This window comes from Canis lupus, chromosome 27, assembly GCF_011100685.1.
Source record: "Canis lupus familiaris isolate Mischka breed German Shepherd chromosome 27, alternate assembly UU_Cfam_GSD_1.0, whole genome shotgun sequence".
Taxonomy (NCBI): domain Eukaryota; kingdom Metazoa; phylum Chordata; class Mammalia; order Carnivora; family Canidae; genus Canis; species Canis lupus.
Genome location: NC_049248.1, coordinates 30,079,403 through 30,095,146, shown reverse-complemented (window position 1 = coordinate 30,095,146; position 15,744 = coordinate 30,079,403). Strand labels below are relative to the sequence as shown.

The 15,744-nt window shown below is 35.7% G+C and overlaps 1 protein-coding gene across 4 annotated transcripts in view; it reads right to left on the bottom strand.

Moving 5' to 3' along the window:
- Positions 1-266: 266 nt before the first annotated feature.
- The window catches only part of BICD1 (BICD cargo adaptor 1), a 225,722-nt gene continuing 210,244 nt past the window's right edge, over positions 267-15,744 (bottom strand). For 2 of the 4 annotated variants that reach the window (XM_038577222.1, XM_038577219.1), the window contains 2 exons: positions 11,803-11,878; positions 267-6,397 (listed from right to left, as the gene is read on the bottom strand). In XM_038577222.1, coding sequence (XP_038433150.1) covers positions 6,310-6,397; positions 11,803-11,878 — 164 coding nt within the window. In that variant the 3' untranslated portion in view covers positions 267-6,309. Of the gene's footprint in view, positions 6,398-11,802; positions 11,889-15,744 lie in introns of all 4 variants that reach the window. The other 2 variants (XM_038577218.1, XM_038577221.1) reach the window with 2 other exon arrangements.

Here is a 15,744-nt window from a genome sequence, read left to right as displayed (position 1 = left end):
ATTGCATCCTCCTACCAAAATACGCTTTTAGAAAAGATTACAAGTGGGAGACATGACAAATGGAGAAAATGGGCAAATTTGATAAACATAACTTAATAGGAATGTGTAGAAATGTCAAAGCACAGCATTTCATTTTTAATTCAAATAAGGGCTCTTTGCATAACTATATAAATCATATAGAAGTTCATATACTTCTTTTTTTTGATAAGTACAGCTCAAACTGATATACAGAAAAATTCCTCAAACTGATAAAAAGGTAGCATAGATGAAATGAACAAAAGATAACCAGTTTATTTACTGGAAAGAGTTATGCATTACACCATATTCAGTTGGTAACATAAACCAAGGTATAAGAATTGATATATTGGCTTTTGGTTATTTTCTTAGCATTGGAGTGCCTTTTCCAACCATCGAGTGCATGATCAGATTACACAAATACAAGCACATATCATATATGGATTCTCTCATGAGACATTCACTTAGGATTGTCCACAATAAAAAAATTAAAAAGGACAAGCAATAATAAATTCATAAGAACATTTTTGAATTTAAAATAAATGCATATGTCTTTGAGAACAAGTTTCCCTTGAAATTTGGATTTTAAAAAATGATTAGCAACAAAAGAGTTTCTTAGGTCAGTCTTTTAGTCATGTTTTCATATGGTATTATCTGTAGGTGGAAACACTTCACATCATTTAATCCCAAAAGGCATAATAACAAAATTGCAATTAAATGTAGGAATAGCAGAATCGTTACAACAACAATTATATAGTGTACAAATCAGGGTTGGCTACACATTACACAAATGTTAATATTGGAAAGAAATACAATTCAGAATCATGTATGGTTCATCATATATGTGTAGTCATGCAAATAAAAACACTGAGTAGATTACAAAAATATCATAAAAGATTTTCAAAGAATTTCTTTAATTGACTCTAACAGTCAAACCATGGAGCTTAAAAATTTTGTGGCAATAATGGCAAAATCATTTCTTTCCTCTAAGATTTGGTGCATAATCATATCTATAAACCTAAATGACAAAATGATTCATTCTGGATATTCAATATTATTGAATAAGGATTTGTCAACAAAATGATGACATTTCTCTTTATAGTTCTCTGATCTTTGCTTTTAAATGACATTTTAGAAAGAAAAACATACAATCACACTAAAAGCATCCGATTTACTTCTCAGTGTTTTTATTAGAGAACCATAATGATCAGAGAATAATTCTGAAAGAGAAGTTCAAATAAAAATGTGTTCTCGACCGATGTTCCACAGCACTTAAACTCCAATCACAGAAATAATCTGGCTTGGTAGTTTATCCAGGTGTCAGTTTAAATCAGCCAAATTTAAATAACTCCAGAGGAAAGGGACAAAAATACATTGAGGATTAGAGCCATGCATTTCAATATGGAAAGGAGACCAGATATAGGTAGTAATCTCCTTACATTCCTAATGGAGAGAAGATAACAAGAGAAATAAGACTTCTATAGTGTTTGTATTATGAATATGGGAAAGCTTACATGATGTGAAATATCTCATGCAAACATTTTACACGCATACTTTTATGTACTCACACCCTTACAGTAAAGGCAATTAATTACTCCTCTTCTTCTTAAGTAGAATATTACTTTTGGAAAATCCTCGATTGGGGAACATATCTCAATACTAAATATCTTTTTCAGTTATACTTTGAATAAGAAAGATGAAAGAGATGCCTTGACAAAATCTTTCAGATGTCAACATAATTGGATCAGGCTACAAATGCAACAAATCAGGGACTTTAGCAGTTAATTTGGCATTTAAATAAAGATGAATTTACTTACATATGCAACTCATCTGGGGGGTAATTACAGACAGTGGAAAAGGTCACTCGGGAGCTAGATTGGTCTCATCATCCATAGAAATGGATTACAAGGTAAAAATTACTTGTTGTTATCAGCACTGATCATGCCATCTCTCACAACTCCAGTTCAACAGCTTTTTGAAGAATTACGTCCCCTGTATTTGAAAACATAATCCTTCTAAATTTCTTGCAATCTTAAATACAAGGATTATTTTAAATCATTCCGGTTTATAAACAAACAAAAAACCCTGGAGGACAATTTTTTTTTTTTTTAATTGTGAACTTTGTCCTAAGAATTCCTTTTGAATCTAGTCCTACTTTATATCTACAATATCAATGTGTTTGGCCTCCTTGGGCTGAATCAGCACAGTTCCTTACTGGAAATTGATTAGTTTTTCTTGATGTGTCTTTCTGAAAGAAAGATTATGTCTTTTGTCTGCTGGATTATAACAATTACACATTAAATTTGCCATTCTTATCCTAGTAGAAAATATATTTCATTTCTTCTTTTTCATATTTTGTAATTCCTACTTGAGAATTGTAGAGGATTTTATTTACTACTGTCCACATTCATAGTTGGTTCATTTGACCAACGTTTCATGGTTGTTTGAAACAGAAGGCCTAACTGTACAGGAATATTTTCCAAAGCATTAGAAAGAGGAAATACTGAGATTGAAGATCCTTTTAAGAAAAGATAAAACTTGAGAGGCATTTGCCCCCCTAAGAGATTACATACCTTCTATTTCCAAAGTATTCCTGAGGACATTTGTTTTTTTAGACTCTGACAATTGAGGCTTTTTATAATAAAATTACTAAAGATATTATGAAATATAACTGGAAGAAAAAATAATACCAATGATCTTGGTTTTTACCAGATATCTTGGAAAAATTAAGATTGCTATCTTATTTTCAAGGGATAAAATATTTTGTAACTTTAATGTATTTTTCAGTTCAAACGAAGCATAAGATTATGGAATCCTGGAATTATAATACATTATCACAAGATACCTTGCCACCAAACTCAATTCTTACTAGACAACCAATAATATTTAATTTTTGAAAAATCAATATTCCTTATGATTATCAATTTCAGTGATTCACTTTTCACTGTTAAAAATCTCTTTCATAGAGGCAATATAAATCCTTCACACTAAAGACCTAGCTTTTCTTATTCCAGGCTTAATAATGATATCTACAGCTTACAGCATCTCTCGTTTGTTAAATTTCCTTTTCTTGAAGATCACTATTGTGCCTCCTCTTCCTTAGGCTAAATAAAAGTTTCACCTTTTTAAATAGGTCTTTCTTAATTATTTAACAACTTCCTATTTTCTCAAAGTTCTCCAAATTCCTCTTATTGAAGCAGAATTGGATGTATGAAAGGGATTTGATGAATCAGAAGTTGATTGGAAAAATAATCCAAGGGTCCTGTATACCCCCTGTGCACTCAGGTCAAAGGCAATTTATTGCTCCTTTAAATAAAATTTAATTTTTTAGATAAGATAAATCCTCAGTTATGGAAGCATTTCTGCATAATAACATCTTTTTAGGATGGTAATTGTGCTTACTTTAAAAAAACTACCTAGTTACTTTGCTAACCACTCTTGCTGGTTACCTTTAATCTTTGCCCACTGTATTCCCAATAATTAGCCAGTATTTTTATTGTATTTCTGGAGTTGGTTTTTATTCTCCAAGTCTGTCTTCAATTAGTCTTATTGAGGCTCATTCTTTTTGATGTTCATGGATTCCTCAATTTTTCAATTTCCTTTTGAATCCTGATTTTTTTTTACAGATACCAATTTTAACCAATGCTACACATATTTATTCTTTTAAATGCCTCTAAATAAATATGGATATGGCTCAGTTCAAACTATACTAAAAGATGCCACAGTGTAAATACATGGAATTCTCTCCTACAGCTTAGGGACTAGTATCTAATTTTGTGCTGAAAATTAGAAATTTATTTCCAAGTTTCTATATCTTCTTGGCAAAATTTTGCTAAAATTAACCATTTATAGAATTAATATTTCAAAACAAGCATTTCCCACTCTATCAAGATAAAGAACTGAAATAAAACCAGTATATAATAGACTCAATGGTAAACTTTCCATGGAGAGAAATAAATGTTTTGTCTGTAACTTGGCTTTCACAGGTCATAAATACAGAGAAAGGGAGCATGAAAGACTATTGCACTGCCAATAGGCAGTACTGCCCTGTAGTTACACACAGACAATTCTTACTGCTGAATTCCCTGTACTACCAACAAAATTGACGAGGCAATATAAGAAGACGTTCTGAGGTACTTTCTCAAAAGGCATATTTTCCCTCAGGCACAAATAGTTTTTATTAAAAGTCAACTTAGCAGCTATGCCACTTCTCAGGTCCGAAAACATGAAGCTTGTAAAGAAAAAAAGAAAAAAAAAAAAAGCAGGAGTGGGGATGGGGTAGTTTCTTTTAATTGAACTCCAACAAAATCCATACTATCTCAGTAATACTGGTACCAGGCAGATACAACACTAATAAAATGAAGAAAATGTTTAGGAACAGCAAGGCAATGCAGGTAGGAAAGAGCAGAACATTAGGTTGCCACGATCTGGACTTGGTGAAGATTTGTTTCTTGTTTCTGCACTTGAACCTGAATCTCTATTTTGGTAGATTTCCAGTTACTCCAAGTTGCATAATAAATGACACTGTTGAAAATAGCACTCATATAAGGAACTCGAAACCTCTTGGTTGCTTTGGTAATAGTGACCACTACTTAACAGGCTTACGAGTGATGAAAGCTCCTGCACTGTGCTTGATGATTACCGATTGGTTGCCATCTTTGATGGACCACACATTAATGTACCACCCACTCCCACTCATTAAGCTGGGATCTCCACTACTAGATCCCCACTGTTAGAGCCCTGCATTGTTAACTACCTTTTACGTTAATGGTGAGGGTTGTTTTTGTCTTGAAGAGAACTTACAGGTATAGTTACATGAAAAGGTCAAACCGTCATGGTTTTAAATAAGTTAAGGCTACCTGACTAGACAAGGAATCAGGGCTAGGAGCAATTGTGTGGGCAATAGTTGATAGTTAAGGAGCCCAGGAGTGTTAGACCTTTCAGCTCAATTAGCTGTTTTCCTTGTTTGTCAGATTATGTGCAAAAGAAACTTTGCTATGAAAATCCATTGCCTTAAATCAAGTCATAAAAGTTACCCAGCAGAATCTGTAAATAAACTAGGAACATGTACTATCTCAATATAATATAATGATTGTAGGCACCTGAGTGTTTGTCAAAAGTAGACAATGAGCTAAGGTTTATTATTGTTTTTTTTTGGCAAGGAAGATTCATTATGAAAAAAACCTAACAACAACAAAACATACAATTTTAATCAAAGTTGAACACTTTCTGGATAAATTAATTAACCAAAGGCTAACTTACATCTATCTATGTATGTATCTATCTATTTTCCCATTTGATACCTTTTTGCAGGAAAGACTCATAGTAGGACCCTGAATTTGGGAAAGTAAAAAAATTCTGGTCATTAAATAAACACACCTTTTTTTTTTTCCCTTCATGTTATTTAGCTTTCTTAACATTATCACACACACATACACACACACAAAGGAGCAGCACCAGTGCATCTACTTGTCGGCAATTTTAAAAAATTAAAGATGCTGTCAAAAGTTGAATAAGTCAATGAATCATAACATAGTCTTTCTTAGATTTACTTAATAATGTAAAGTGAAGAATTCTAGTTTAAAAAAAAGAACCAGCAGTTAATGAGCTACTGATCAGAAAATAAGTGCATAAACAATATCAGTGTAGCAGCAAAATACAGTTATTGTTAACATTCCGATGCACCTCATTTATTATTTTGTGCAAGAAATATGACCACAGTCTGGCCAATTCCAGATTTCAAACTAAATTAAAACTCATACTTAATTGAGCAAATTATGTGTATCTAAAAATAAAGGAATTAATAAGTTCACCTCTCACAGAAATGATTTTTATAGACATAAATGATGTGGCAAATAAAGTATAAAATAAATATCAATGACAAAAAATATTGGAATCAACTTCTATAGCTGAATTTGAAGTACAAGGAAAGATGATTTTACAATATATGTATTTTTACATGGTCTTAGGTCTTTCTTATGCTATCGAGGTAAAGCCAGTCATCTGAGATACATAGTTCCTGTTTCCTTTTATTTTTGTTTTTATTTAACTCAATCATAGCCATTTGATTGCAGAACTTTATCCATGACTTACAGAAACCGTAAAATGTTTCATCACACTGGAGTCTGTGCTTTGTGTTATTCTTCTTAACTTTCTCTCATCTTCCAAAAGGATGAACATGAATCCAATCCTACATCTCACAACTGAGAAGACAACACCCGCTGGATCTCGGGCAGTGTCCTGTGTGTGTCTACAAAGCATTCACCTTAGATATCCATCCGTGGGAGATGAAGACTAGGGGTAAGGAGGCTTGGAGAGACAGTGGAGAGGGGCGCACTGCGGGCTGGAATGTGGCTGCTCGGCAGGGAGAGCTAGGTCAGGACTGAAAAGGAGAAACAAGCATGTCAGCAAGAAACGCCTTCACAGGGGGCCAGGCACACTTGTAAGGATTAGAGAGACACAACCTTCTCATAGAAATTTTAAAAACATAAACACAAATTTTACACAGAAAAGAATTAAATCTAAAGCATGCTAAGATGACTGCAGCTTTTCAAAAACAATGCACCCAAAAAAAAAAAAAAAAAAGAAAAAGAAAGAAACGTGTTAGGGAAATGACACGTAAATCCTTCCCCCAATGTCGCTCCATTCCATTTCTGTACACAGTCTCATTTCGCCTAGGTCTCCGGATTAGTTGCAAGATTTCTTCAAGTCGGTTCTTTTAAAATTTTAATGTACGCACCAATCACCTGTGGATCTTGGCAAAATGTGGCACCTGATTCCATGGGTCTGGGGTGGGACCTGACAATCTTCATTTCCAACCAGCTCCCGGGGATGTAGACAATGTTAGAACAAAGCTTTAGAGGACCCTACAGTTCTCTGGTAGATCCAAACTCTGTAGGATAAGCCTAATTTGCTCTAAGGGTTCCCACTATTTGCTTTATTTGGCAGTGAAAATAGGACAGTTTTAAAACTTCCTATATGTTGAGCATATAATGCACGCTTCCAAACAACCACCTTTGGGAGCCTTCAGTTTATTTTTATTTATTTATTTATTTTTAAAGGTTTTATTTATTTATTAATGAGAGAGAGAGAGAGAGAGAGGCAGAGACACAGGCAGAGGGAGAAGCAGGCTCCATGCAGGGACTCTAATGTGGGACTCGATCCTAGGTCTCCAGGATCATGCCCTGGGCTGAAGGTGGCGCCAAACTGCTGAGCCACCCGGGGGCCACCCAAGGGAGCCTTCAGTTTAAATGAATCCATAAATGTCCAGGCTCATTAATGTCTTGATGAATAATCTTAAAGGATAAAGGAATATAATTATTGAATTTCCTAAAGTTACAAAACACATTTGGGTTTGGACCTTATCAAAGACGACTAATTGGGTTGGGGGACACACAACTATGGGGATTTCTTTTAATTGAAAAAGACTGGCATTTTTCTAAAATTCTGCATTTCCTCCCTCACATATTATGAAATTCAGTACCATAGGATTCATTTCTGCCAGGAATAATATTTGAGAAAACTATTCATGGCTCAAATCATAGCCATTTAATTGAGCCATGGCTCAAATAAATAAATAAATATTTAATAAATAATTTTTATTTTATCTATTTATTGTTTTTAAAGCTAATATTATCATTGAAGTCATTAGAATTAGTATTAAAAATCCTTTTTATCAGGATGCCTGTGTGGCTCAGCGGTTGAGCATCTGTCTTTGGCTCAGGATGTGATCCTGGGGTCCTGGGATCGAGTCCCACATTGGGCTCCTCGAAGGGAGCATGCTTCTCCCTCTGCCTATATCTCTGCCTCTCTCTGTGTCTCTCATGAATAAATAAATACAATCTTTTTAAAAAATCCTTCTTATCTTTGGTACTGAAGTTATTATCCTTCAAGTATATCTCTTGAATTTTATTACAAAATTATAATTATGTAAAATACTGATCCGCTTGAGGTCATCCTTACTTCCCAAACTCTTTCAACTGCTATGAATTCAGAGGAGAGTGCTCTTCTGTACTAGTTAGAGCAACCAGTGATAAAAATAATTTTTCCTACCTATTTTTAAAACATGGTAGGTAACCCTGGGAAAGCTAGAGCTTCAGCACAAGGATTAAAACGATTATTGCATGGCAAGGCTCTTCCTCCACCCTGTAGACAGAGTCAGATGGCCCAGGAAACACAGCAGCCTACAGACTCCCACAGACCTAACAGAGCTTCTCCCAGTTCTGCATGATTTAGAACAAGTTTCTTTTTTAGGGAACTAAACACACTATTCAACATAAGTTGTGGCAAGTAGCATGGGGTGGTCATGTTATATAAGAAGGGCATTGGAAGACCTCATGTAGTTCAAATACTCTTCCCAATCAAGGAAGACAAGTATTTCTCTTCTTTTCCTTAGTGAACATATAGTACGATACTGGTTTCTGGAAGAAAATAAGCATTTCTGCTTGACCAGCTGGAGGGTATGGCAACAGCTTAACTACAGGTTATAGTTTGGCCCAACACCATCGCATTATGTTAGTCATGATGATTTAAAAATTTGTTCATTATTTCAGATTTCTTACATAAAGTGAGGGATCATAAATACTTAATATTATACAATTTCTAATATTTTACATTTGCATAAAGTACAATCACACTACATAGATTATGAAGAAATATGTTCTTGGCTTACTTATTTAGCTATAAATATTTGATAAGTTCCAATTATTTCAGGTATAGGCTGTATTCAGTTCTGATTGCTAACCACCTTCAGGAACCCACTTGTTATTCAACCTTTACATTTAAGAACTGCTTTTTGTAGGGAGATCATGTTGTAAACAGTAGGCTTAAGACATAAAAATGAGTATTTCCTCAGAAAGTTTCTCTTTTTGTCCAAGTAAGTGACTATTTGATCGAAGGGGAGAAGTGCTAAATCTCAAACATCTCCATATATTTAAATATTACATCCAAGGCTGCCACACATTGGGCATTCCCTTTACATGATATTTATTATCTATAAATAACTTTAATAATTTAGCTAACAGAATCAGTCTATAAGAAACATATATGGAAAATATGAGGAAAATGCTCATTTATTCAAAACCATACACCTAAAAAGTTATCTGAACATACATTATGAGCTGAAGGAAGTGTAAAATGGTTTTTATTGTGAGAAACAGAGAGAGAGAGAGAGAGAGAGAGCACTGATCTAAAGTTACTCAACATAGTGAGCAGATTTTATTTCTCATGTTTCTCATTAAGAGAATGCCCCTTCCTTTTCAATTCAGGGATAAAGAGTCAACATTAGTGATTTAAATTCTCTGATTATGCTCTTCACAGCATAATTAAAATTGGTGAACTTTTCCCAGCAGTAGAGTGGCATACCCTGGTACTTAGGACAATGTGTGCCAGACTCATTGGGCTCAGTTGCTTTCAGGATGGGTGACCTTGGAGAAGTCACATTACCTTCTTTTCTCCTCCGTTTCCTGGTTTAAAAATGGGTGTGATAATGCCTACCTTCTAGGCATCATAATGATTAATAAGTGTGACATGTCATGTACACGGTAAGAATTTAAATGTTGGCTGTTAATTTTTCTGCCACAAAGTGACAAGAGCAGTGAGGGCATTAAATCTGATTCATTTGGCAGCAGGCATGGTTGGGAAGGAAGCCAATTATAATCCCAGTGACTTTGAAATGGAGTTTCTTCAGGTCTATATGGATTTTATCATTTCTCTGTGGGGACCCCAATGGGAACCATGGAAACCCGGCCTATGCTGTATTCACATGAGTAGAAACTGGAAACATTTGTAATTCATTAAATTGCTTTTCTTTAAAGTAAATCATCCTTGTGAAGCAAGCAACCTAAATTCTGTAAGCTCAGAAGATACGGAACTGGGAACTGGGGCAGGTAACCATTTAGTCAAACTAGTTCCTTAAAAAAAAAAAAAAAAAAAAAGGCAATGTGAAATAAAATCAAACTGAAAAAATTCCCCCATTGGCCTTCCCATTCTTTACCTAATTGAAATACTTAAGGAAGGAAGCTTCTCCATTCTTTCCCCACGCAAATTAAAGAAAGAGGCCACAGAACTTTGCCTTTAAGAATGGTTAGGTACTAAGAACGTTAGTAATAGTAACAGTGAGAGCACATTATGCATGAGGCCTGTGCCACACTGAATCCCTCAAAACTATTCTCTTCCTTACTTTACAAGTGAAAACAACAATGACTATGACAACACACACATACACACACAGAATCTTTGCCAGCAAAAGCAACTTTCCATGATTACACAACTAGCAGGGGGTAGAGATGGGATTTAAACCCAAGCAATCTCCTCCAGAGTTCATCTACTCATTCCTGTGATTAATAGGTGCTGACCATTGGTGGTGTGCCTGGTGCTGTCCCAGGTCCTGGGTGGGTGGGGTGCTTGTCAGACAATGGCCTGTGGGGTGAGACTCTATGTTCTTTACCACTATACACACAGAGTCCCACTACGATGGGTCTGCACATTTATAATATTTTCAGTTACTTACATAATTAAAATGACTCTGCAGCTGGCTGCCGCAATAAAATGGCATTCATATGTTCACAAAGAATGTTCTGGAAGTAAAAACTCTGTTGTTGGAATCCTGTCAGCAGACTAGACACCCATCAGGAGACACTGGCTTGGGACCTATTGAATCATGGACCTTCTCCTGCTTAGTCCACGTCTCACTTCTCCAAATGGCCGCACGACCACCTCTGAGACCAAGCCACACAGGGGCTTTGGCTGCCGCTGTGTTTCTGCGGAGCATCTGTGGCTTGCTGGCTTGCGTGGCTCTAACCCATGACCACAGGCAGCCTGCTACTGACATCTATTCCTGACATACACTGAAATATATTTAGGCCTGCCCCTACTCAAAAACAGCCTTGTCCTGGTAGAAGAGTGACATGTTCACTAAAATAGGGGAAGAACAAAAAGTAGACTATGAAAGCCACAGCCGGCTACAAAAATGTCACACCGTCAGAGGGCAACTAACTGGAGATGAAGTATTACACAAAGATGTAAGCAAGGTCCTGAGGGGGTGCTCTGATGCTGAGTGGGAGTTCACCCACATGGAGGTAAATTCATGATGGATTCGCAAAGCTTTCACTGGAGTAGAGATTGTCAACAATCTCTTCAATTTAGTGTCCAGCAGTATGAAAAGCTGCCTTTAAAATTCTTCAGTTAATCTCACATAAAGAGAGCCATCACCGCAGATATTTTTTTAAAAGGCCAACTGTAAGTTTTTCTCCACCCTTCAAAATCAGTTTTTTTTTTTTTATTTTTTTTATTTTTTTTATTTTTTTCAAAATCAGTTTTAATGAGGATCGTGAGTGGAGAAAAAAACAGAAACACTCATAAAGTTGTCTTGGAACAGACATGAGGGACGCTTTCTATTCTTCTTGCTTATTTGTCTGAGAAATATATGCTAAGGGCAGAAGTCAAGCACAAGAAAAAGTAGGGCAAACATCCTAGTAATTCCAGGTTTTATATTTTGGAAGGTAGTGAACCACTGGATTAATCCTAGCATTTATTCGTACAAGGGAGCTGAAGGCAGCCCTTAGTCTACCCACCAGTGGCCAATAAAATAAACTCTAGCTCTCTTGTATTTCCGCTGGGCACATGGAAACTTCAGGTAGCCAGTGTATATGTTAGCATAGCCCATATTTAAGATAAAATGTAGCAAATATAATTATGGATAGGAAGTTATGGTGTTGGAAAGGAGAGCTTGGGATCCATGGATCTGACATGCAGCTGGGTGAGAAGAGAAAGGACGTCCGAATTTACCTGACAGTTGGGCAGTCTTGCCTCCCGGCTAGTTGTGAGCACTGTGGCGGTACGGAGGCAGCAGGCTGCTGACAATCTACAAGAAACTGATAAATTAGACATGTATACAAAGAGATGACAGAGCATCGTGTTAGTAACAGTAACTAAAGCAGTTGCCTGAGAGATTTAGTGAGGAATGTGCATTCATATAGAAACATCTGACATTTATTCCCCCCCCCTCCGCATGATGCCAATAGAAGAGACGTTTTTCTGAATTAAATCCAGTATTTGAAAATTAGTGATGCAAAACTGGTAGTGAGATTTCTCAAGTACATTAGGACATATGTGGCCATTCATATTTGGTATCTGGATACATCTAAAAATAAGGGGTCTATTAATATAATGAAAGATCTTCAAGTTCTGAACTTGAACATGATGGCAGTTACTTGCTTAGCACTTAGATCTGCTTAACCAAAATGGAATATATTCAGATAACTGCCTTCATTGTCAGGACACATGGGCATATTGTCAATCCCATAACTACACTGAAAAAAGCAAGCATGCAACACAATATTTTCCATGATTAATAAGATATCAGAGGAAGAAATCATCTTTATAGTTTTCTGAGAATTTTATTAATCAAAAGCAAGACTTGTTAGCCGCAATAGTAGGTTTGTTATATAGTGAATTGATAGTAACTTGGACTGATGGAGAAAGCTAACCTGAATGGGAAATCTACTTCTGTTATATTTTTGACATTTTAAAGTCACATAATATAACTCATGCTAGGTTAACAAAATGTTAACTATCAAAACTCCATATTTAAAGCTGATCAGTTATGTTAATCATCCACTACAAGAAAGACCATGTGCTGAGAGTTCTAAAATAATCAAAGGACAGTCTGTTTATTGGTACCAGGCTGACTGTACTAGAGTCACCTGAGAAGCTGGTTAGAAATGCATATGTTATACTTCTGCAAAAAGATTTTGCAAAAAAGTTAAACTTTGAGTTTGACTTGAAAATTCAATTATTTTCAAATAATTGCTGCATGTCCTCTCACTAACTGCTTAGACCACGTATTTGCTTAGCAAATCTCTTCCCTTATTTGTTAGGTAGATAATACTAAAGCTAAATTATCACTAAACCTAGATTTACAGGCTTGGATTATTGAGGTTCTACTGGAATTTACTTTCACAGGCCTAAGTATCACTTTTCAAAGGCCAGTATATCCTCATTACAGCAAAATCTGCCTAAGAATCCCAAAATTCATGAAAACTGCTGATGCTTTTGTTTACAAGATTGAAAACACACTAAAGCTGTCTGTGATGCAAAGTAGACAGGCTTGATTTGCGTTCATTCAAGAGAACATCATTTCTGAAGGGAGCCTTTCATAGGTAATCTTTGTTGCAGAGTAGTTTATTAATTATTACCTATTAATAAGAACAAGATCTGCTTCTCATTGAGTAGCTGGTGTTCAGAATATCACACTCAATAAAAGTCCTTCAAATGTAACAAGTAGTTCTATCTTCTCCACTTTGGGGAATTCTTTTTATTTTTTTTTTCCTCCTTCAACTCTATGCTTGTCATTTTGTAGCCTGATTAGCCCAATGATTCCCTTTTGTAGAAACTCAGAGTCTTATAGGATGAATTCCTTCATGCTCCTTTTATCTTTTCCAACAGCTTTTCTATCTAAGTGATAATTTAGAGATGTCTTGGACTCCTTCAGATAATGCTTCTGAGATGGTCAGCAGATGAGCAGTTTTAAGTTAACCAGGAGAGTGCTGCCCTCCTATGGTGTATTAGGGTAAATACAATAGATATAAATGAAAACACTTCTAAAAACATTCTGGAATTTGGCCTCAGGTCTTCCATTTCCAAGGAGGTATAAATGAAGCACTTCTACAGCAAAATTTTGTCCTCTAAGGAATGACAAATCTTAGAATTAGAGTAATTCGAGTATTTACATGGTTTAAAATTTTTTCATATCTCACTTACATTAGAAATGATTTTTTTGTTAATGCAGTTTTAGATTATTATTCATTCAAAATATGCTCTGTGATAAAATTTAGAAAGCAGGTGAGCAGGACTATGGTGCACTCCCTTAATGAATTGTTTAATAAGTGGTAGATATTCCTTATATTTGTAGTGAATACCACATTTTTCTCCTTTAGAAGTAAAATCATCTCTGGGCTAATTATCATTTTGTACTTATAATTTATAAGTACTTAGCTAAGTGTTATCTTTGAAGGATAAAAAGCAAATTCTACAGCTAAGATGGTGACAGATGAAAAAAGTAAAATTAGAAAAATATCATATTGCTCTGACTCAATTGTCTTCTAAATCTCTCTTCTCAGGTTAACAGCCCTCCAATTGCATATACATCTAACTCAGCTGAGCAGGATGTGTATTAACATGTATTTTGTAAAATGAAAGGGGTGAGTTAGGAGTTTGGGGAAGTCCCTCCCAGTTCTGGGATGCTGTAGGCTCTACATAATCTCACCTGCTCTTTCTAGAATCTACTCTGAGGTAGACTAACTCTTAAAGGAGCATGGACTCATCTCATCATTTTTGAGGGCGTAAAAGATGACAATTATGTGACTCAAGCAGGATGCGTTAAAGAAACTGCAGCAGCCACTGCTGTCATCTAGGCCACCAGAACTCATTTCAACCATTCAACAATCAAGTTATTAAACTCCTTGGATGTGTTCAAAACTGCTAGGCATTGGGGACAAAGGGAAAACAGAGAAGATAGGTCCCTGGCCAATTGGGTAAGACAAGCATATTCAACCAGCAATTATAATGAAGTGTCACAATGATGATGGTGGTGATGATGATGGTGATGATAATAGCACCTAACACTTGTTTATTATAGCTTACCATGTGCCAGGCACTGTGTAGGCACTTAACCTGTATGCTCTTCTGCAGCCCTGTTTTATTCATTGCAGTTGATGGATGAGGAAAGAGGACTTAGGTTAAGTAACTAGCCAGAGTCCACTAAGAGATGGATCTGAATTTGAATCCAGGATTGTATGACCCAAAGGCTGGATTGAATTTACAGACATATCACTACATTGCTTTCCAAGATAGGGAAATGTAGGGATCACAGGGCAGAAACACTTAACTAAATCTAAGGGGTCAGGGGACGCCTCCTGGAGGTTGTAAGATCTAGGCTAATGCCAGAAAAACAAGTTAGCTAAAGAACTTCTTGGCAACTATAAAGAGTTTATGGTCTCTACTAACAGGAATAAAATATTTCATCATAAAATTAAAGTTTTTCAAAATGCTCAGAACTGAATTAGATAACGCTGTACATTCATAAGGTTACAGGCCTGAGAAGTGTCAGAGCATACCCAAGATATTGTTAGTGCCTCAAGGGTAGATGAATAAGGGATATTATAGCTTAAAGCATCTTAGGTCTATATTGACCTACACAGGAAGAGCACCCATGTATGGCACTCCTCCATGAACAAGAGTCCATTTGAAAGGAAGGTTAAAAAAAAAGGGAAGAGAAAGAAGGAAGGAAATTATTTGCTGAATCAACATGATTTAATTTCTCTTAGGAACTTTATCTATTTTAAGCCTTAGCAACACTCCAGAGGTATTATTTTCATTGTTCCTACCATAAGAAAATAAATAATTGATATATGGGACTATACCAAAATCTTATATACTCTGAGGCTATTTTTCCCCCTTTAACATTTTTCATGGCAACAGAAACAAATACTGAACTGGCATCATAGTAGGTGCTCCACAAACATTCTTTGATTAAATTAATACACAATCATCATGTATATTAACTCACCCATGGTCACACAGCTAGGAAGTGGCACAGCAGGGATTTAAGGTCAGACTTTTCTGATGCTGAGGCCTGTTTTCTACTCACTACTCTGGCTGGCTCTCAAATCGATACCAGCTACCTCTAGAAAATATCAGGGTCATAGAGTCAAAGAAACATAAATAAGA